Here is a 23,683-nt window from a genome sequence, read left to right as displayed (position 1 = left end):
AATGAGATTTAGGCAGCACATGACTGTAACATAAGTTCTGATTCTGGGAAAGTACATTTCCTTATAGCTTGTATACATTAAAATTGGCATGGTATAATCCATATAAACGGATCCACAAAAAAGAATATGCTGTTAATTACTGTATTGTGGGAAGAGAGGGACATCATGATCCAGTTGAGTCTTTTTTTTTTTTTAAACAAAATTTTATTGTTTTTACACACCAACAAAAAACATATGACAGTGGTATCCCCATTTGCCCGTTACTTATCAAAGGTTCCGTTATCATACACCACATGTCAATGCCCTCACCTTCTCTTTCCCTCCACCCCCTCTACCCCCACCCCCCCATGTCAGTGTGCCTCAAACGGAACTCCTGCGTTGCGACATAAGTCTGCGTGGAACAGCAAGTGACTCCTCCCAGACCTAAACCAGTAACACCCACTCTGAGACGGGGTCTGAACGTTGGATAGCCCTGTGCTTGCAACTCCTTCCAGCTGCCACCACCCCCAGTGCAAACATTCAGTCCCTCAGCTGTCATCGGATGCGTAGGCCTAATGCGCTATTCCCCCTGTAGGTGCCCCCTCCCTCCCCGCAATCATCACTTCCCCAGGGATGATCCAGTTGAGTCTTTAACACTTATGGGCATGGTCCTTCTCCAAACTCATTGACAAATTGCTCACATATTAGGATGGTACTTACTGAGACAGCTTTGGGGTATTACGCTTAATATCCATTTCACACGTTTGAAGGGAGAAGTTCTTTAGAAGTAGGCCAGGCCTCTGGGTGATAATGGTTTAGGAGAGAAATGATTGCTTCTGTCCTCCGGACTGCATAAACTGCGCTAACATTACTGACTTAAGTATCTATATGTCGTTTAAAGTGAGTGTATTAGGTGTTTATCCTATATCCAGGTACAATATGAAATGTGGGCGTTTAAGAGATGCAGTAGTGATCCACCCTTCTGGTGGACGACTGTATTTTTGGTTATAAAAGTGTTATGTTTTCTCTCCCACTCAGATTAGAGAAATCGTCCATATAGTATTAATCTTAAAACAAAAGAATGCAATGCTAGATGAGTTATTTTTCTATGTAGGTTTAGATCATAAAACTACCAAGAAAATATGTAAGGCAGGTATTTAGCTGGTTAGGAAGTACACAATATCTGAGAATAATTCTTATTGGAAGAATATACCTGTTTATTGTACATACATGCTTCTCTGAAGATTTCGTCTGTGCACTCTGTAAATAAACATTTGTTTATCCTTTTCTTTTTGTTTTATGTGAATCTTATTTTTGTTTTTCTCAAAATAGGCGTATCTTATGAAATATGGCTATCTGAAAGATAAACTCAGCCATGAGAGTTCTGTGCAACTGGCAGAAGCTATAAGGTAGGACTCCGACTTTTGTTGCATTTTTTTTGCCACGTAACTCACTGAGTTTGCAATCAATACTGAAAAGATGATCTGATTTTTGGAGCTCATGTTTGAAATGTTGATTATTTTTGTTCCTTTTAGTCTTATTGATGGGGTGTTTTCTGTAGAGGACTGGGTTAGGGCCATGTGGCAGTTTGAGTCTTGGAGCTACATGCAGTCGCCGCCTACACATTTAAAACTTAAGTACATTTTCATTTTGCAGAAACCTAAAGAAGTAAGCCTGTTTATGAGACTTCCAAAGTGGTTCTCAATAGGATGGTATGTGGGAAAATTGAAGCACAACAGTCAGGACACCACACAAGTCTATCAGTCTGCAGGACAACTGTGGATAACTGGACAAACTGTTGGCTGCACCAGGACGCTATTTATCGAGCTCATAGTTTAACCCCCTGGTGAGTCAGGGCATGAACATTGATGTGGATGGGCCCAGGATGTTTGAAGGCAATTCTTCTTCATCATAAGTGTTCAATCTATCTATTCTCACATTTCCAGCAATCAATTCTTCCAATTCTACCTTTAATTTGTAAATGTCTAATATTTTAGGTGGTGAACTCTGTTTTTCAATCCCTTGTGCCCATCTCTCTAAATCTTCTGGTGTTACTGACGTGGTACTCCGGACACCTGAGGATGTTACTGTCCTTCCTTCTTTTGAACTGCTTGGTATGACGCTCTTTGAGGTTTCACTCATATTGTCTCTCATCGGTAGATCCATTAATGAAATTACTGAATCACACTCACATGCTTGGTCATCAGTTATTATGATTTCTTTTCTGGGATTATTTAGAGGCAATACTGTAGCTGGTGGCTTTGGACACTTTACTTTATCTCCATATGAAGGAACAACAGGACCTATAGTTACAGGTATGGTCAACGCTTCAGGATTTACATTTAGATAGCTTATTTTCTATATTAATTCTTCTCTATTTTTATTTATTGCTTCTTTTTCTTTGTCATAAAGTACTCTATTAACTGTCTGCTCATGCATAACCTGTGGAATCAATGGCAGTCTTAAGACTGGTACACTCGGGTTTACTCTGCTTGATACAGTGGAGGGTTTTTATTTAAAATGTCCTCTAATAACTCATCTTCAGATTCACCATATCCTGTCATATTCATATATTTGAATTTTTCTTTACACTAACTCCCTGTCTGTTCGTCAGCCATTAACACTGGATATAAGCCCTCTGATACCACTGCTCTTCTCCCCTGTTTCATCTGTTCTTCACGCATCCCATTCATACCTCTGGTATAAAATCCTGAATATGTTCCTCTTCAACCCTTTTCTCTCTCAAATGACTGTCTCCCATTGTTCTAATGCCTCAAGCTGAGTTAATCTAGGTTTTGGTTCTAATTCATACATCCGCATCCTCAAATTCTGTAAAATTCGTCCATTAAAGGTACTGTGCTCTGGGAAAGCTAGAACACCATCCTCTTTGCCAATTCTCCATCCTTACACATGTATGATAACCTCTCTCCGTCATAAATGAAGCAGGCGTTTTAGGTGACGGAATAGGAATTCCCTCTCTAGTCAATACTAGTTCATCTTTCTTGAAGAGATTTTTAATTTTCTTTATAAATGACACTTTTTCTCTTTTCACTGAAGTGGGGCGTTATCCCATCCCAAGCAAACGCACAGCTTATTTTGCCACTTTGGCAGAAATATTTCTGTGTATAACCATCACTTTTAACACTGTGTTATCCATATGTTCCAAATTCATTTTCCCATTTTGCATACTTCAAATCGAGTCCACGCGTCAAGTGTACATGCTTTTTTCAGGTTTCTGCTGTTCCAACTGTATCTATCCAGACATTTTGCATGAACATGACTGAGGCATGAATTAATTTCAGGCAGCCTTTATTTCATTAGCATAACCCAATGCATTTCGGGCTCAACGCCTTTCTTCGGGGGTCACTGTAAATGATCATAAAAAGCACAATTACCAACCGTGAGTGGCAAAATAAGCTGTGTGTTTGCTTGGGACGGGTTGATGCCCTACTTCAGTGACATTAGTACTCTAGTGCCATGGGGCATGGCACTTACAGCATTCTCCACACATTCTTTGGAAAAACTGAATAAAGACTGGATAAACTTGATAAAAGGTAAAGACGTGGTGTGCATCCGGTTTCCTCAATGATGACTTTTCTCTTTTCTCGTAGTGTAGCAGACCTATTACTCCATAGGACTATCACCCTAGGCACTGGTGTAGTGGCTGAATGATATTCATCCTGAAAGTTTAGTTTGAATAATTTCACCGTCAACTTCATGTATCATTACATCCAAGTTCAATTTATTGGCTTATTCATTCCATCTTGGCATGTTTTAATCACATATTCCAAAAAGCATTTTCTTATAGTGCATTTTTATAGAATTCCAATGCATTTCGGTGCTATGAGCACCTTCATCAGGGAAAATCTGAAATATACAAATAAACATTCTCAGAAAAGTGTACAATGTCAGTCCCAGTAACTATTGCTATCAGTGTGTGATGCGCTGCTATTTAACTTTTGTCTGTTTCTGGCTATTTAAGTTATTTAAGTTATAGGATTCCCAGTTCATACTCCGCTGCGCGTGTTCAGTTATTGGTTACGTGGTGATAGTATGGGCTATTTTACCCTTTTGGCCCTCGGGGGTTCTATCGCGGTATACACGCTAGAATGCTTGCTAAAGAATGCCTTATGACTGACTGCTGGCTATTGACGCTCTCCTAAGCTTTCTGAGTGGTGCTACCACTCTCCTTCCTCGGCAATTCTGCAACATCTCTTCCTCGCAGGTGCGGGCGGCGAGACCTCTACTCTCCTCGCAATTTTCATTTGGTTGACTTTACGGAGCTGATGTGAGCTGGGCATTTACGCTACGTGCGTGTCACGATTCACCCTCCCCGACCTCTGGTAAATCACTGCCTGCCCGGTCCTGAGAAACGGAATGGGAAACTACATATCCCATGATCCTTGGCGCCGCGCGCTCCTATGACGCGACGCTTCTAGGGATTATCAGGAAGTCGTGCGCAAGACGCGCTGCCGATTATTCCTGCTTGTGTCTTGGTTCGTGTACTTTGGATTTGTTAAACAGCATCCTTGGATATCGGCGAAGGCCAGCTTTTGGTTTGCGCTGAAGAGACACGCCGCACTCTGCGTGTGGATTCAGCGCTTCTTGTTCTCAGAACCCGTTTGTGGATTATTCTGCTGGGGCTTCGGAAGCGCCTACAACGTGGTGTTCTTTGGAGCTGAGCCTCTCGTAGGTGGATTAACCCGGAGGGGCTTAGGAAGCGCCCGAGTCCTTCCATCATTCCCGCAACAGGTTTTTGTTTTCTCGGAATCGAGTGGGGCACTTACTTTCCGAGAGTGTTTACAGAATCCGTTTGTTGTGTACTTACAGGGAGCGTCTTGCTCCGGTTAGCGCAGGACACCTTGGCATAGGTGCCGCCTTACCTATTCAGTACTTGTCATCCACTTTGAAGCGCTTGCAGAGCAGGATCTGTAGAGACGCTATAATCATACTTTAGCTGGGCATATGATTAATTTTCCTAACTCTTACCTTATAGGGAATATTGGAGAGATCCTGGGGTATTCGCGTCTTGCACACCCTGAGGTCATTCTTCTCATCATTTCCTCGGAGGAGAAAGACCTTTCATACTTAACCGCTGTGACCAGGAATGTGATCGTTATTTGTTTTCATCACTTGGTGCTCTGGGGCAACATTAGGTTATCTTTATCCTACACAAGGGTAGGTGTTCATTGCTGTCCTACTCATTCAGAACCAAGGACGGGAGGGAACCAGGGGGTTTGCTAATGCTTTCTGTATTATATTTTCCAGTACTATAACCAGGGGATATAGAAAACGCCCTTAGATCCTTCCTGCATACAGGCACACCTGTGGGATATACAGGTGAGGTAACAGGGGTTTTGATACATTGTATATGTCCCAGTTTAGGGTTCTGTAGTACTTATCCCATGCTTTTGTGGTTACAGGTTACGGTTACAAGAGCCCAGCTGTTCTCCTCCGGACCCAACTTTTCCCCCGCTTGATCGCCTTAACAGTCTGGGCACAAATACAGTCAGACTTGGGTTGATCTAGAGGTGGGCCCCCTTTTAGCATCGACCCAATCCTGAGGAGCTTCCAGAACGGACCTGACAGTGCGTTTGCGCGAATGCGCGTTAGGTTGAAGTCGCTTTTTTAATAAAAAAATCCTATCCTTTTCAAAAACAAACTAGCTTTATTAACCCACGGGTTCCTATCTCTGGGAATCTGACTAAAACACTTAAATCAATTTGCGCGCTCTATTGTCAGTATCCATGGTGGCGCATACTGAGCTTCAAGGTGCCTTGTGCACAGTGTCAGTATTCACTTAAGTATATCAAACAATGCTCGTAGTGTTCCAAAAAGATTGATGAGAACTTAAGCTTACACTAGGCGGGATAACATAACTATCTTTTAAGGCTTATAAATAACATAAAAATTCAGTTCGATCATTAAGCCCATTCAGTTTTAAGCTGTTAAGGTGATAAATCCAGTGATTTTCTCGCTTGAGTAAGTTCTTTTTGTTTTGGGGGCCTTCAGTTTTAGGGACAGTTTCCAGTATACAAGCCTGTAACTGACTAATGTGGTGATGTTTTTCAAGAAAATGGGTTGCCACCGTTGATTTAAGCGAACCTGTTCTTATGTTGCTCTTGTGTTCCGTTAATCGGGTCTTAAATTTTCTCTCCGTGTGTCCAACATAAACTGACCCAAACGGGCATTTGAGCATGTATATTATGTTCATAGTATTACATGTCGCGTTAACCTTTAATGGGACCTTATGTCCTTTCTTTGGGTGGGAAATGGTATTTCCCTTCATTATATTATGACAGTTACTGCAGTTCATGCAAGGGATTGTTCCATGAAAAGAGTTCATTGGTGGACGTTCTTCTGGAGTTTTTAACATTTCTCCCAAATTCCTGCCTCTGGTGAAGGCAAACACTGGTTCTTTGACAAACGCTCCTTTAAAGTCTGATTCCAATTTTAGCATCTGCCAGTGTCTTTTTATGGTAGCTTTGAACTGGGAACTCACGTTTGAAAATTTACTGACGCATGTAATTCTCTGTTCTGAAGGTTTACGTTTGCTGACAAGAAGTTCATCTCTGGATTTATTTAGCACTCTCGCTAATGCTGTTTTGATAGTTTCTTTAGGATATCCTCTGTCCTGAAATCGATGCGCCATGATATCCAGTTTCAGAGACCATTCTTCTGACCCTGAGGAACTGGGAATAGGGCAGGTGTGTTTTTAGTGCTTCCGGATGGTAGCTTTCATATTTAAGAAGATTGTTCCTGTCTGTTGGTTTCCTGTACAGGTTTGTGCGAAATTGGTTTCCCTCTCTTGTAATTTTCACATCTATAAATTGGATACTCTTGCTGCTGACTTGTCATGTGAATTTAATACGGTCGTTTCTACTATTCAGTATTTCCAGTTGGTTTAGCGAAGATTCAATGTTGCCTTTCCATACCGAAAAGATATCATCTATGAATCTGGTATACATAAGAAGTTGTCTTGTCCATTCTTGACTCTGATAAATGTATTGCTCCTCCAATGATGTCATAAACAAATTAGCGTACGCCGGCGCGGCGCAATTGCCCATTGATGTTCCACTACGTTGAATGAACCATCTTTGTTTGTATGTAAAATAACTGTTCATGAGAGTAAATTTCATGAGCTCCATCAAGAAAATTTGTAGTTCCTGGGCATATGTACTGTTTAATAAAGCGTGCTCTACGGCTTCCAAACCTTCCTTATGAAGTATCGACGTGTACAACGCCTTTACGTCGACTGTTGCCATCACAATTTCCTCTTGAGTGCTTAAGTGTTGTAATTTTATCAAAAAGTCAGTGTAATTTCCCTGAGACCATCATTGTGTAAGAACTCGAAGCCTTTCACCGACCGCTGGTACGCCATCCTTAATAAATGCAGTCTAGATCTGATCCTGCTAATAATAGAGGAATTGTCTAAGATATTAGAGGAATTAACCATCGAGATCAACAACACAACGGAAGAATTGAAGAAAGCAGTTTCAGAGGACGAATTGAAAAAAATCTTAGAGGACATCAATAACCAACTCACCAGACATACCCAGGAAGTTAATGAAAGAAAGCTTAGAAAATACAAGAGGGATACCCTCGATTATAAGCTGCAAGAAGTATACACGTGGGCGGAAATTTACGCCAAAAGACGTCAAACCAAAACTTACACGTCGCAAACCGACACTTCGTCAACGGACAGTGAGAGACAAACTTCACAAGAAGGACAGAGTCAGAAAATTCAACCACCACAGGATAAAGCATGTCCCTCAACATCGGTGCCTTTTTTAGAAGAAGGCCCAACAGAAGCGGAAGACCCGGGAGGGGACGTAGGAAAAACCAAAGAAAAAGGGCCGCCCCAAACGAGGAATGCGACGTCCAAGAAAGACAAAACAAAGAAACATTGGCGGATGCCAAAAACTTGGTCATTAATATTTCTGATGACAGGCTGAGTAAAGTCCAAATCAAGACACTGCAAAAGGGAATGTCCTTTGTGCCCACAGCTCGTACCAATAAGCTGGAACTAGAAGTGAGCCTGTTCAAACTAACCCGGAAAATGAGACTGCGTCACTTTTTTGACAATGTGATTACTGATGCTGGACCAAAACCCGAGGATGAATTAAAAGGCTTAAAGACCAGGAGTACGTATATGCCACCTACCAGCCATAAAATCATCGATTTGTTTGAAGAACTTTGTAAACAGGACATAAGTAAAATCAACACCAACAAAAAAAGTAAAAGGAGTAACATGACCAATAAGGAATTCGGTATAATAGGAGCCATAGCCGAAAATGACAAAGTTATATGTCAGAAGGCCGACAAAGGAGGGGCGATGGTAGTATTGAACACATCTTACTATGAAGGAGTGGTCAAAGATCATATAGAAGATGAACAATTATACATGGAGATTGATTTCAACCCTACGGAGGGAATACAAAAGACCTTACTAACCATTCTAAAAAGAGCAGAAGATAGGGACACCATCACTGAAAAAACTCGAAAATACCTTACACAAGAGAGTCCCAGTAGTCCCACTCTGTATATGGTACCGAAGGTACACAAAGATTTGCAAAAACCACCATGTCGCCCTATCGTGTCCACCAGAAGGAGTCTCCATGAACCTGTGGGGAAATTCTTGGATAAGTACATGCAACCTTTGGTTTTGAAATCAAAGTCCTATATCAGAGATTCCACTGACTTTTTGATAAAATTACAACACTTAAGCACTCAAGAGGAAATTGTGATGGCAACAGTCGACGTAAAGGCGTTGTACACGTCGATACCTCATAAGGAAGGTTTGGAAGCCATAGAGCACGCTTTATTAAACAGTACGTATGCCCAGGAACTACAAATTTTCTTGATGGAGCTCATGGAATTTACTCTCATGAACAGTTATAGTAGTGGAACATCAATGGGCAATTGCGCCGCACCGGCGTACGCTAATTTGTTTGACATCATTTGAGGAGCAATACATTTATCAGAGTCAAGAATGGACAAGACAACTTCTTATGTATACCAGATTCATAGATATCTTTTTGGTATGGAAAGGCAACATTGAATCATTGCTAAACCAACTGGAAATACTGAATAGTAGAAACGACCGTATTAAATTCACATGGCAAGTCAGCAGCAAGAGTATCCAATTTCTAGATGTGGAAATTACAAGAGAGGGAAACCAATTTCGCACAAACCTGTACAGGAAACCAACAGACAGGAACAATGTTCTTAAATATGAAAGCTACCATCCGCAAGCACTAAAAACACACCTGCCCTATTCCCAGTTCCTCAGGGTCAGAAGAGTGGTATCTGAAACTCAAGAATGCCAACAGCAATTGGATATCATGGCGCATCGATTTCAGGACAGAGGATATCCTAAAGAAACTATCAAAACAGCATTAGCGAGAGCGCTAAATAAATCCAGAGATGAACTTCCTGTCAGCAAACGTAAACCTTCAGAACAGAGAATTACATGCGTCAGTAAATTTTCAAACGTGAGTTCCCAGTTCAAAGCTTCCATAAAAAGACACTGGCAGATGCTAAAATTGGAATCGGACTTTAAAGGAGCGTTTGTCAAAGAACCAGTGTTTGCCTTCACCAGAGGCAGGAATTTGGGAGAAATGTTAAAAACTCCAGAAGAACGTCCACCAATGAACTCTTTTCGTGGAACAATCCCTTGCATGAACTGCAGTAACTGTCATAATATAATGAAGGGAAATACCATTTCCCACCCAATGAAAGGACATAAGGTCCCATTAAAGGTTAACGCGACATGTAATACTATGAACATGATATACATGCTCAAATGCCCGTGTGGGTCAGTTTATGTTGGACACACGGAAAGAAAATTTAAGACCCGATTAACGGAAGACAAGAGCAACATAAGAACAGGTTCGCTTAAATCAACGGTGGCAACCCATTTTCTTGAAAAACATCACCACATTAGTCAGTTACAGGCTTGTATACTGGAAACTGTCCCTAAAACTGAAGGCCCCCAAAACAAAAAGAACTTACTCAAGCGAGAAAATCCCTGGATTTATCACCTTAACAGCTTAAAACCGAATGGGCATAATGATCGAACTGAATTTTTATGTTATTTATAAGCCTTAAAAGATAGTTATGTTATCCCGTCTAGTGTAAGCTTAAGTTCTCATCAATCTTTTTGGAACACTACGAGCATTGTTTGATATACTTAAGTGAATACTGACACTCTGCACAAGGCACCTTGAAGCTCAGTATGCGCCACCATGGATACTGACAATAGAGCGCGCAAATTGATTTAAGTGTTTTAGTCAGATTCCCAGAGATAGGAACCCGTGGGTTAATAAAGCTAGTTTGTTTTTGAAAAGGATAGGATTTTTTTTATGAAAAAAGCGACTTCAACCTAACGCGCATGCGCGCAAACGCACGTAGCGTAAATACCCAGCTCACATCAGCTCCGTAAAATCAACCAAATGAAAATTGCGAGGAGAGTGGAGGTCTCGCCACCCGCACCTGCGAGGTAAGAGATGTTGCAGAATTGCTGAGGAAGGAGAGTGGTAGCACCACTCAAAGCTTCTTTAGCAAGCATTCTAGCGTGTATACCGCGATAGAACCCCTGAGGGCCAAAAGGGTAAAATAGCCCATACTATCACCACGTAACCAATAACGGAACACGCGCAGCGGAGTATGAACTGGGAATCCTATAACTTAAATAACTTAAATAGCCAGAAACAGACAAAAGTTAAATAGCAGCGCATCACACACTGATAGCAATAGTTACTGGGACTGACATTGTACACTTTTCTGAGAATGTTTATTTGTATATTTCAGATTTTCCCTGATGAAGGTGCTCATAGCACCGAAATGCATTGGAATTCTATAAAAATGCACTATAAGAAAATGCTTTTTGGAATATGTGATTAAAACATGCCAAGATGGAATGAATAAGCCAATAAATTGAACTTGGATGTAATGATACATGAAGTTGATGGTGAAATTATTCAAACTAAACCTTCAGGCTGAATATCATTCAGCCACTACACCAGTGCCTAGGGTGATAGTCCTATGGAGTAATAGATCTGCTACACTACGAGTTATCAGATACACTCCTGGAGGGGAGTGATACCCCAGAGCACGGATTAATTAGTATTTAACACAAGGCGGTGCACATCCCGAAACCTTGAGCCGACTTTTCTCTTTTAGTCATAAATTTAGGATACTCGATGAATAAAACAATCTGCAAAACCTCAAATTTTTCTGTTAAGGTGTCTCGCACCAAAAGACAAATGGGAATCAAGCATACAAATTTTCCCTAGCTAATCAAAATTTATTCAGGCTTCCAATCAGGCTTCATGTCACGCTGGAAATCTGACCAATGCTAGCACGGCCTTTCGAGTAACGTCAGTTCCGCTCCTTACTACTGACCCCTCCTTTACAATCTGCGTTTGTCACCACACCCGCTGTTTCCAGCAATCCCACCGCTGCTCACTGTGACGTCAGTGCAACTCCGGCAACTGACCCTCCCTTTACAAGGTAATACGTAAACTTCTTTTCTTTTTTTTTCTTTCAAAATAAAATCCATTAACAACAACATATAAAATTCGCTACTCTCTGTTCCACTAAATCAAAAGGACAGTTTACTTCTTTTTACTGCAAGTAAAACCTTCCGCTCACTCTTCTTTGAGTATGATCTTCCATTTACTTTTCATACACTACGAGTAACACTTTCTGTTTACCCTTCAGTCAAGCTCGGAAGAACCTGCTACTCCTTCAGTGTTACCTTTACTAGGTGATGCAACACAAAGTTTCACCAGTGAACTCTCTGCTATCAATCACTCTCACTTTTACACAAAATAGTCCCTAGTTCATCACTGCCAGCCCTACCTAGCTTCTCAGTGTTATTCCCACAGACGAATAACCTCACTGAAGTGTGGTTTCTGTCACCACCTGCTATTCACTTTATCCCTGGGAAATTCTGGACAACATAAAACGTAACACATTAATAATCAATATTTATCACCATACTAGTCAATGATTAACCATCCTCTGCTACCAGAAAACTGATCCAGCGGGTTACCAGCAATAGGTAATCTAACATCACTTATTCACCTGGGCCCATAAATTCATTCACAACACACTGGCAATAACTGATGCGTCATGTTTTTGTAATTCTCTAGAATAGTTCTCTTTAGTCTCTAATATTTCACTGATCAAAAAGTTCTTTACTCAGGTCAATGGCCCATTAGTTGAAGTATTGATGGTGAAATTACATGATTTCAATATACTTTCACATTGGAAATGATCACAGAGTCTGGATGAAATGGAAGTTTTATCTCAGATTAATTCATATGAACCACTTACACAGTACAGAACAAACTCCGTGACTCACAGTAAGGAAGATTCAAATAATCAATCAAATGCATTCAGTTATACTTTGCAATGACACTGCATGAAGAAAGGAGAGGATAGAGAGAAAAGCACATAAGCGCATACACAGATATATTTATATTTACCTAGAATGGTGTGAAAACCAACTCCCAGGCCTAGGAATTGGTAGGGTTTCCCCAGGAAGGATCTGGAGAACAAAGACTTCAGGACCGGAATTTGGACCAGAATCAGGACAGGACAGACGACCTCTCTATCACAGACACTTGCGTAGCACCCCTCTCTGACACACTCTTCCTCATAGAGATTCTTCTGCAATCTTCTAAATTAATTTGTTTAAGATTATTGGTTCTTTGATTCTTCTTCAGCATCTCCGTCTCCAGACTCTCTGTGCTCTCGGACAGCATCCTGGTCTCAAGCTTCTTAACTAACTGTTACCTTAATTCTACCTTTCTGTATGCTGGTACCACCCATTAATGTTTCAAACTTATGGAAATACTAACTCTGATTGGACATGCGAGGGGAGGTGATCATCACACTATGCTTACTTATTGCTAATTTCAGTTAGCCCTTTGTTGATAAACCCATCCCCTTAATTCTTTATTCAAAATTCATTCCCACCCATGCACAATATAATTGTCATAAATTATAAAAAGTCTGTAGGTTCCATCCATTTCAGTGGACTGTCATTCCGGTTCTCAGGAAAGTATCCATCAGCAACCTTGGATGATGTTCAAGTTGACATGGCGTCTTCCAGCTTGGTTGCACTACGCATGTGCGGTAGAACGAGAGGGAATAGACTGTGGTTCACGATTCTAGGCCCATAATAGGCACTATTGAAAGAGTCAAAAAGACAAATGTTAAAATTTAAAAAAAATGGCTTCACTGTATACTACCTCTCTACTCTACTCCCATTTACTTATCATAACTCTTCCCGCATTAGTAAAATAGCTGTGTTTAGTTTTTCAGCAAGCAGGTGGCAATCATGTGAGCTTCAAGCGGCCATTTTGTTATCTACTGCCGAAGTGCAGAAAGTTCTCTCCAAGCAAAAGATACGTCCTACTAAGTAGATGCAGTAGATGTATGCGCACAAAAGAATTGCGGTTAGTGGCCATTTTAGAATTACATTCTGCTTACTTATTAATAAAACACATAGGCAAGCTTTGTCTTTTCTAATATATGCTGTTATTTCCACAGTACAGGTTTAATACAGAGTTAGAAGTTACATGAGAAGATTGCATTCAAGCAAGTCCTTTTTTCACGAGTACTTGTTCCATCACTGACATACCAAAAGGTTTGCTCCCAAGGTGGCATACACCAATGACCACCATTAATGAGGCCATGACAGCTTATCCTTTTTTAAGTTTAAAACAAAGTTTATTGAGCAAAAAGAGATGTCAATACAATAAAACAAGTGATATTAAAAAAGAAGCAAAACAAGTCAGAGAAATATTGCATAAATATCAAAACAAAATAAAATACATTGAATATGAAAATCAGGTGAGCTTATATTGGAAAAGAAAGAAGGAAAATAGTAGTGGAATCTGGTAAATATGAAAATAATTAGGAACTATAAGGTCAATCAAGGAGGTTTGGGGACTTCTTGCTGAGTAGGTGACAAATGAAATGAAGCTTTAGCAGAAGCATCAAGGTATACTGTTATAGGGAGCCATAGAATGGTGCGTTTCATTGACATATGAGGAGGAAAAACAAAAGCAGTATCCAGCCTATGGTTATGACAAACCTTATACCACCACGCTTTAATTGAGATATTCGTGAAATCTTTCCAGTTAGCAGTGATTTGTTGGAATGCGACTGCTATCAGTAAATCAATAATTCGTACATCAAAAGTAACATGGTCCCAACATGGGGAGAGACTACCAAGAAAAATGTGGATAAAAGTAAAAGGGATTTGGGTGTGAAAGATGTCATTAATTTGGGTCCAAATTCGCTTCCAGAAGTCATGAATGATTGTGCAGGAGAAAAGCATGTGAAATAAAGTAGCAGTGGGAGTGGAGCAGGACCAACAGAGGTCAGGAACAGAGGAAAATCTGTTGTGAAGTAAATGTGGTGTAAAAAGGGAGCCTGTTATAAATGAAAAATAGAGTTTGGGTTAAAGTGGGGGATCTGGAGGATTTGCGAATTTTAACCCATAACTTATCCCATAATGAAGTAGGCCAGGAAGTGTCAAAGTCACATTCCCATTGCTCTTCCACTTTAGACTTTAGGCGAGGCAGAGGCGTGGAGCGAAGGTATGCATAAATAAGGGAAGCCTTGGAATGAACAGCCAGAAAAGAGTGAAGTTGTGAAGCAGGTGTAGAAGACGAAGAGAGATTGGGAGAATGCAGAATCTAGGTATAAGTGGGCATGATTGCTTCCTTTACTATAAGATAGTTACGGGCAAAGGAAGCAGGCAAATCAAAAGAGAGGCGCAACAAGGGAAAATATAAAAAGGTGGATTGAGAGAAGAGTTGGGAAACCCAAATTAAACCCTTTTGCCGCCAAGATTTCCAGTAGAAAGGTTTGTTATTGATAAGGATATTTTTATTGTGCCAGATAGTAGAGGATAAGAAATCAGCAACAGAGGAAGGGGGAGTTGGGGAGGAGGCTAAGATTATCTTAGCTGTGAATTTATGTATGGGTGTGGTTGGTAACTGTGGTTTGCGGGAGAAAGATAGAAATTCAGCAAAAGGAAAAGGAAAAAGAGAGAGACGTTCTACAGTAACCCAAAGAGGACAAGGTTCAGTAGGGTCTCGCAACCAGAAGGAAGCCTGGCGTAAAAGAAAAGCCTTGTGATAGGTCGGGAAACAGGAAAATTGACACCTCCTTCAGATTTAGGACGTGTCAACCTGAGAATAGACATTCGGGGTTTTTTGCCTGACCATAAAAAAGAAGTAAGAATAGAGTTAATCTTCCTAAAGAACTTCATGGGAATGGAAACAGGAATGTTGGAAATGGTGTACAAAACAATGGGAGACAGCATCATCTTAATAGTATCAAGGCGTCCCCACCAGGAAAGATGGAGTGGGTGCCATTTGGTAGTGAGATCAAACAACTTCTGGATACATTTGTTGAGGCAAAGTGAAACCATGTCCGTGATGGAGGGAGTGACGTGCAAACCTAAATATTTGATATGAGAAGAGCTCCAGGTGAAATTAGAATCAGCAAAATCTAGTTTGAAGGTATATTTGGTGAGGGGTAGAATTTCACATTTATCATTGTTCAACTTATATCCAGAAATCAGTGAGTACTCACGAACTTCAGAAAGAACGGAGGGGATAGAAACAGTGGGATTAGAGATAAAAAGCAAAATATCATCGGCATAAGCAGCAAGCTTGATGTGAGAATGTGATGTCTGAAAGCCATGAATGTCAGGGTTTTGTCTAAGTTTGGAAAGGAAAGGTTCCAAAGCTAAATTAAAGAGAAAAGGGGACAGAGGACAACCTTGTCGAACACCTCTGCCCAAGTTAAAAAAGGAGACCAGACCATTTGCACAAACCGCTGCTCTAGGATTGGAATAAAGAAAGGAAATTAGGGACATAAATTTGGGACCAAAAGCAAACCATTTAAGGGCAGAGAAAAGATAGGTCCATTCTACCCTATCAAACGCTTTCTCTGCGTCCAGGGCAATAGCTGCCAAGGAGTCTGGAAAGCGTAAGGATTTGGACAAAACATTAAAAAGAAGCCTGGTGTTATCAGTAATGAAACGGCCTTTAACAAAACCAGATTGCTCGGGCCAAGCAGTTCAGGTAAAAGGGAGTCCAATCGGGCTGCAAGAGACTTGGCATAAATCTTATAGTCAATGTTGACAAGGGAAATTGGTCTATAATTTTTACAATATCGAGAATCTTTTCCTTCTTTAGGAATAATACAAATGTGAGCATCAGCAAAGGTACCTGAAGAGCCACCCAGGGTAACAAAGGAATCGATAAGAGAGTGTAACTTGGGAATTAGCAATTTGGAGAAATGAAGATAAAACTCAACGGTAAAACCGTCAGGTCCCGGAGCTTTATCTTTTTTGAGGGAATTGAGAGCAGAAAGTAACTCCTGCTGGGAAACATCCAATTCCAAAGAGGTTAAGTCAATGGGGAAATGGTCTGGTTGACGAATGGTAGGGAAAAAGTCAGAAAGAGATTGAGAAGTAGGATGAGTTTCAGAGGAATAGAGGGTTGAATAGAAATGAGAGAATTCTTGAAGAATATCAGTGTCTTTATGTCGAGGAACATCATTTGCATCAAATATAGATTCAATATTGAGCTTATTATGCTTAATTTTCAAATAATTAGCTAGGATTTTCCCTGCTTTATTTTTCCCACCATAAAATTTTGAGCTAGATTTCAATAAGTAAAGAGAGGCATCCTCTGTAGACTTCTTGTTAAATTTCAATTTATCATCAATAAGCGCTGTCAAACTTTCCTTTGAGTGAGAAGTATAGTAGGAGTGCTCCAAACTCTTAATCCTGCGGAGTAGGTCATTAGTATGTTTACGTGCATCCTTCCGTTTTGCAGATACAAAACGAATGATGAAATCCCTAGCCGTGGCTTTGAAAGCATCCCAAATTGTGTGGGTAGGAAGAGAAGGAGTATCATTGAAGCCCAAATTGTGTGGGTAGGAAGAGAAGGAGTATCATTGAAGGTAAAATATTCATTAAAAAATTCAGTAAAAGAGGTGGTAAATTTGGGATCTAAAAGTAGGGAGTTATTGAAACGCCATCTCTTTGGTCCAGTGGCTTTGGGTAGGATATCAATATTAATATGGACAGGAGCATGATCAGATAATAGAATAGGACCAATTTCTGCATGAGTAAGGGATTGCGCAAGATGGTGGGATACAAAGATATAATCAATACGTCATTGGGAGTGATGGGAGGGAGAATAGAAGGTAAACTCTTTGGTAGTTGGGTGGCATAAACGCCAGGCATCAATAAGTTTATGCTGTGAAATAGCATGAGTGAAGAGTTTATGGGGCGTGTTTGGGATAAAGGAGGTCTTGGAATTTCGGTCTAGGAAAGGGTCGAGAGGTTGGTTACAATCCCCTGCTAAAATGAAATGATCATCTACGAGACGAGTGATGCGAGTAGCCATCTCATGCCAAAAATTCGGATGACCACCCGTGGGGGCATAAATAGTAAGAAGGGAGAGTGGAACACCCCTTAAGGAAAGCTTGACAAATGACCATCTACCATCAGAGTCCGAGTCAGTATCTACAATGGAATATGTTAGAGACTTACGAATAAGAATAGCGACCCCATTCCGCTTACCATCCCCAGGAGCAAAATGTACCTCTCCCACCCAACCTCTTCTAAGCTTAGCAGATTCTGCTTCAGTTAAATGAGTCTCTTGTAGAAAGGCAAAATCTACATTCAATTTAGCAAGGTGAGAAAGGACACGTTGTCTCTTAATGGGGGAATTAAGACCTTTAACGTTCCATGAAACAATACGTACTGACATTAAAGAGACAGAAAAGAGAAGAAACCACTACAATAAGAGCGAACATCATGAGTATGAAAAATACATGAAGAGAAAAGAAGAAAAAGCAAAGAAGATGATAAAGTAGAAAATATATGAGCAAAAAGAAATTGAAAATGGAAGAGAAAAAGTAACATCTCGAAAAATAGAACAAGAAGAAAGGGTAAAAGGGAAAAGGAATTAAGGATAGGATCGGAAGTGAACATGTCAATAAGGGAAGGAAATGTACTTACAGGTAGGGAAGGTAAAGGAACACAAGTTGGAAGGGGAACCAAACGTAGAAGACGGGGGGGGTAGAACCAACTGGAGGAGACAAGACGGTCAGGGCATGCGAATCGCCCGGCTGGGGAAACACAAAACATAATGTATAATCTGTAAAAAGAAGAGGAAAGCGTTAGAGGAAGATAACAACAATAAAAAGAAAAAAAACAGATAAACTACGCGAAGGACATATCAATAAAGGCAGTATGCGTAAATGGGGGAGAATAAACAATGGGCATTATAAAAAACAAGAGCAACAGGAAAAAAAGGTAGCAAAAACACGAAGCAGAAGTAACTGTAATAGAAGTAAAAAACCTGTAATAAAAGTAATAAGAGTAATAAACCTATGCATGAACTTATGTTCAAAGTTCAAAGTTTATTATTATGTTTTTGGCTCTCAAAAGAGGGCCACATATATCAATCACAAAACTATACACCAAAATATACAATAAAATTCTACAATAATACACAAAGAAGAAAGAAAAGAACCAATTGAGGGATCACAACATGAACACTGACAGAAGAATCAACAAATAGCATCTACAGGATTCATTATTAAATGTTTAAAAAACTCTTAAAAAAATTAAAAATTTTGAAGCAAAACATTTCATTGGGTGGACAATAAAGGGCATAAAAAAAGAATTTACATTTAAAATTCCCAACTGAAGACAAATAGATCTCAACCATTTAGAACGTAATGGACGTAGTGTAGGACAAGTAAACAGAACATGATTTCGGTCTTGCACTGCCTTATTACAAAAATTACATATGGGAGATGTTCCATACCATTTTGCTAAAAGAGAATTTAAAGGAAGCAGATCGTGTCGTAAAAGGTACCATAGCCTTCGCACTCGATGAGGAATATTCCATGAGACATACTGCTGGGCCTGCTTTATAGAATACGAGCTTAGGAGTAACTCACCACCCTTCTTTTCATGTAAGGCAATCATATCCAATTTAAAGCAGAGTTCCCAAGATGCATGTTTCAGCTGAGACTTTAGTTGAGAGGGAGAAAGTAAGAACAAAGTATTTTCATCCAGCTCTAACAATGCTACAGCTTTTCTAATTTTTTTTACTATTAATGAAAACTCATTTAGATTGCCTAGCAGTTCCTTTTTAATGTATGCCCGTAAGGAACCCAATTCACCTCTAGCCAAACATGCCACCCATCTTACCAGGGCAATCAACCCCTGTACCCAGCAGCTCCGAAGGCCAAATTCCAGCCTGCATGCGGACACTGAGCAAGCTGTATTAAAGGAGGAAATTCTTCTTAGAACCTTTCCCTCCATTAACTGCAAAAAACCCCAATGTCTTAACTTCACCAGTTCTATTCCATAAAGCAGAGTTGCAGGGATTTTTGCTCTATACACTTCCAAAAATCGGGCAAAGTGTCTTTTCCCTGTCGCAGAGTACAGCGAACATAACCCCATACCATGAGCCAATGCCTTACGCGAATTGTGTTCAATATGGGGTTTTTCGCTTAGGTTTGCCGAGATTATTTTACCTAAAAAGGTAAGTTTTAACTACCTCTAATCTCTGGCCTCCTATAGCCCATCCGAAGTTTACAGATCTACATTTTTTTCTTCCAGTGATGCACATGATTTTGCTTTTAGAGATATTAATCTTCATAAAATGTGCTTCTGCAAATAAATGTAAAGCTTGCAGGCGATTAGACAGGCCCTTAGGAGTTAAGTCTAAAATGAGGATATCATCCGCATACATTAAAACAGAGATGGATGAACCTCCAACTACCGGAGCTAAACCAACGCCTGCAGCAATAAAAGCAGGTAGGTCCACAGTATATAGAGAAAACAACATGGGGGCCAATAAACACCCCTGTTTTAACCCGTTTAAGGATGGGATGCTCTGAGAAAGGCCCCTTTCTCCGCCCTGCAACACCTTGCACCAGGTATTCGAGTGAAGAGATCTTACAAGTTCCAGTAGAAGGGGCGGCATACCCATTTTAGCAAGCTTTCTCCACAGCGTTGGACGATCCACCTTGTCAAACGCTGTGGAGAAATCTATAAATGCTGCGTATACTCCACCTCCCCGGACTCGTACATATTTGTCCGTAATCACTTGAAGAGCAGTCAAGTTATCAAGTGTACCATGCTTTTTACGGAACCCAGTCTGTTCCAAAGGTAAAATATTATTTGCGTCCACCCAATCCGAGATTAATATTAAAAGACATTTATTTATTTTATTTTACAGATTTATAGAGCGCATGGCTGCCCATGGGCGTCCCAGCGCTGATAACAAGAACCTGGTGTGATGTGCCTTATGGGAAAAGCCATGTTTTGAGTGCTCTGCGGAATGAGAGAAGGTTAGATTGGTCTCGGAGGTTTGAGGGAAGCGAGTTCCATAGTTTAGCCGCGTTATACGAGAACAGTCGGCCGCCAGAGCGGGCTTTTCTGATCCTGGGTACCGAGGCTAAGTTGCAGTTGGAGGAACGGAGCGTTCTTAGGGTGGTGTGAGGTGAGATGAGATGAGGTTTTGGAGTATGGGAGGGGCCTTGCCGTGCAGAATCTTATGGGTCGTACAGAGAGCCTTAAATTGAATTCTCTCTTGAATGGGGAGCCAATGTAGGGCCTTCAAGGAGGGTTTGGCTGAGCAGCGACGATGGGTTCCTGTAAGGATACGGGCTGCCGCATTTTGAGCCGTTTGAAGTTTTGCCAGAACTTTTTTAGGGGCCCCCAGATACAGGGCATTGCCATAGTCCAAACGGGATTTAGCAAAAACTTTTCCGACAGCATCCAGTAGAGCTATCAAACGATAGTTCATGGGTTTGTCCCGCTCTCCCTTCTTGAATAAGGGTATTAATATACTTCCCTTCCAGGATGTAGGAACTGATCTAAGTAAAAAACATGCTTTAAACAAAGGGAAAAGAATCCTGCTCCAAGTAGAGACATCCCGCTTCAATACTGAAATGGGCAACTCATCTGGTCCCATTGCTCCGGAAGAGCGCATACTCTTAATCGCCGAAGCAATGGATTTCTCAGAAGGAGGATTCATAGCAAACCTACAGTCCCATACGGAATCACTATCCTCACCCTCTACGCCATTTGATGCATACAGATTCAATATAAATGAGCACCAAACATCTTCAGGGATAGAAATGGGAATAGGGGAGGTTCTTGTACCACATCCCTTGCCAATTATGGACCAGAATTCTCTAGATTTACCATAAACAGAAGCCTCCCTTAAGCTAATCCAGAGAGAGTCTTCTTTTTCTTTTTTTAATTTTGCTCTCACTCTGGTGGTCCTCCTCTTTAGTAAGGATAACTTATTAGAAGTTTCCGTGGATCTAAACAGAAATTGTTGCCTCACTAATTTATTTATTTATTTATTTAGTTGCACTAATAAACTAAGAACAAAAGTCACTTTCCCGGAATGTCTAGGCTTCTTTGCAGTCGCAGTAAGCTTTTTCTTAAGGTTTTCAAAGTGGAAAAATTCCATACCCTGCCATTCTTTTAATTCAAGTAAGGTTTGAGCAAGAATAGTTTGCAAACCCTTCATAATCGTCGGATTCCAAAAACATCTACCGGACTTACAAAGAAAAGAAACTCCTCCAGTGCTTAAAGACCAGGAATTCGTGACCAGGGGTTGTAATAAAAGAGTTATACTGGTCACGTTATGATCGCTCATAGGAGTTTGAGAGACCATTATATCCTGAATAAGGGAAAAAGAGTCATAGTCCGTAATTACATAGTCAAGGATGGATTCACCCTTAGGGGACTTATGAGTAAATTTAGCAGGGGTATCAGATGGCATCCTACCATTTACAATTAACCCCTCTAGATAACTAAGTTCTTGTAACATTATCTTTCCTCTTTTGCTAGTTTTTAATTTAATTGGAAAGATAGATTGGGGTATATTAAATGCCTCTTCTTTAAACTTATTTCTAAACAAATCTACACTTGAGTTAGACACTTTGCTATTCAGATCGCCCACAAGTAAAATGTAAGGAGGCTGGTCAAGTTCTAATAGATGCTTAACATACGAAAACATTTGCTTCAATACAGTGTTAAAACCATCTTCAGGCGGAATGTATGCATTAATGATTACTAGAGAATGCTGGCTGCCTAGACTGGATAGATTATTAATAGTTATAGCTTGAAAAAGGTTACTTGTGTCAACATAATGGGAACATTGCCATTGGAATGCATTAGACAGGAGGCAGGCAATTCCCCCCTTTGCGTGACCTTTTTTAGCTGGCGTAGCTGCTGCCTCAAGCACAAAGTAATCTTTTCCACCATACAAAATATTTTTACATCCGGATTCTTGAATGCATATAACATCCGCATGTAAAGAAAATAAAAAATCAAGTTTCTCCGGTCTATTATACAACCCTGCTGCATTCCAGGATATAACTTTTAATTGGCTGCTAAAGATGTTGAAACAGTCTTGGATTATCCGAAATATTATTAGACAAGACTCCTGGAAGCCAGTTCCACTGATGATTATCCTCCGTTATAGGAGCAATCATGTTCAAGGGGGAAGGTAAAATCTGGGAAACCATAAGTTTACCTCTTGAGACCCTGATTTGTAAGTCTTTATTGGATTTGGACATATTCTCCTGCCTAATACCCAACTTTGTGGCCCCTTCTCTAGGGAGAATATCCTTTCCCGTATGCGAACAGGGTAACACATCAATCCCTCTACATTGAAACGATTCTGCCTGTTGTAATACCAGATTAGCTATTATTTTAGAGTAGAATTTCGCCCGTATGCGTAGCCCATTTTCATACCTTACTAAGGAAACCAAGTCAATGTCATTCGACTGAATAAGTTTTAAGCTTTCAATATCCTTAAAACAATTAAGCAACCATGACCTGTTTAGGTATAAATCAGAGTCAAATAAGGGCAAAAAGTCCAAAGTCAGGGTATCCACATAAGAATTAGAAACTTTAAACTGTAAAGAGGAAGGATTTGTAGCAGCGTCAACCGGCAATTGAAAGATAGGCGCTGAGGGGTTAAGGACCCCTGTCACTGAGGGGTTAAGGACCCCTGGTACAGTAGGCATAATTCTTGTCATTTCTTCAATTGGAACACTGGGCAATACTGAATAGTCCTCTTGATGAGGGACTTCCCCAGCATTGGCACAGATATTAGGTGAACAATTGGCTACAGAACCATTAGTACAATCAGCCGCCTTATTAGAAAAAATGTCCAATAAAGATTTATCTTCAATATCTGCAACATCAAGGTCTTCATTGTTGGTATGTTTTCGGAAAATGATTTGCCTCTGTTTTTTCTTCTTGTACTTACGAACAGGTTTCCTATTTTTCCCTTTCTTCTTTCTACTTTTATTATCTTTTCCATTTACATCAGAATTCACTTCAGTCTCCTTTTTTACAAGGGTGAAAATTGGGAATAACTAATTTCCCGCATTTAGGTCCACATCCAACAAACTTTCTTCCTGTAGGGTAGGGTCTGATACCTTCATGATATTTGATACAGATGGAATAGGCATCCCTAAGGCCTCATGTTTGTTAACTACTACTGGCATACCTGCAGGAGCATTTTTTTCGATAAGTTATTACTATCCAAAGTATTCTGTAAAACAATCTCCGGAGCAGGCATAAAACCATTTTCTGTACTTTTTGCCA

The 23,683-nt window shown here is 40.3% G+C and overlaps 1 protein-coding gene across 1 annotated transcript in view; it reads left to right on the top strand.

The window, feature by feature from the left end:
• Nucleotides 1-23,683, top strand: part of MMP28 (matrix metallopeptidase 28) — a 515,249-nt gene that overhangs the window by 210,169 nt on the left and 281,397 nt on the right. Inside the window, exon 2 of the mRNA XM_078679617.1 lies at nt 1,312-1,388. Coding sequence (XP_078535743.1) covers nt 1,312-1,388 — 77 coding nt within the window. The remainder of the gene's footprint in view (nt 1-1,311; nt 1,389-23,683) is intronic.

Source organism: Lissotriton helveticus, chromosome 3_1, assembly GCF_964261635.1.
Source record: "Lissotriton helveticus chromosome 3_1, aLisHel1.1, whole genome shotgun sequence".
In the NCBI taxonomy this organism is placed as follows: domain Eukaryota; kingdom Metazoa; phylum Chordata; class Amphibia; order Caudata; family Salamandridae; genus Lissotriton; species Lissotriton helveticus.
Note: the sequence above shows the minus strand (reverse complement) of the source record. Positions and strands in the feature narration are given on the sequence as shown.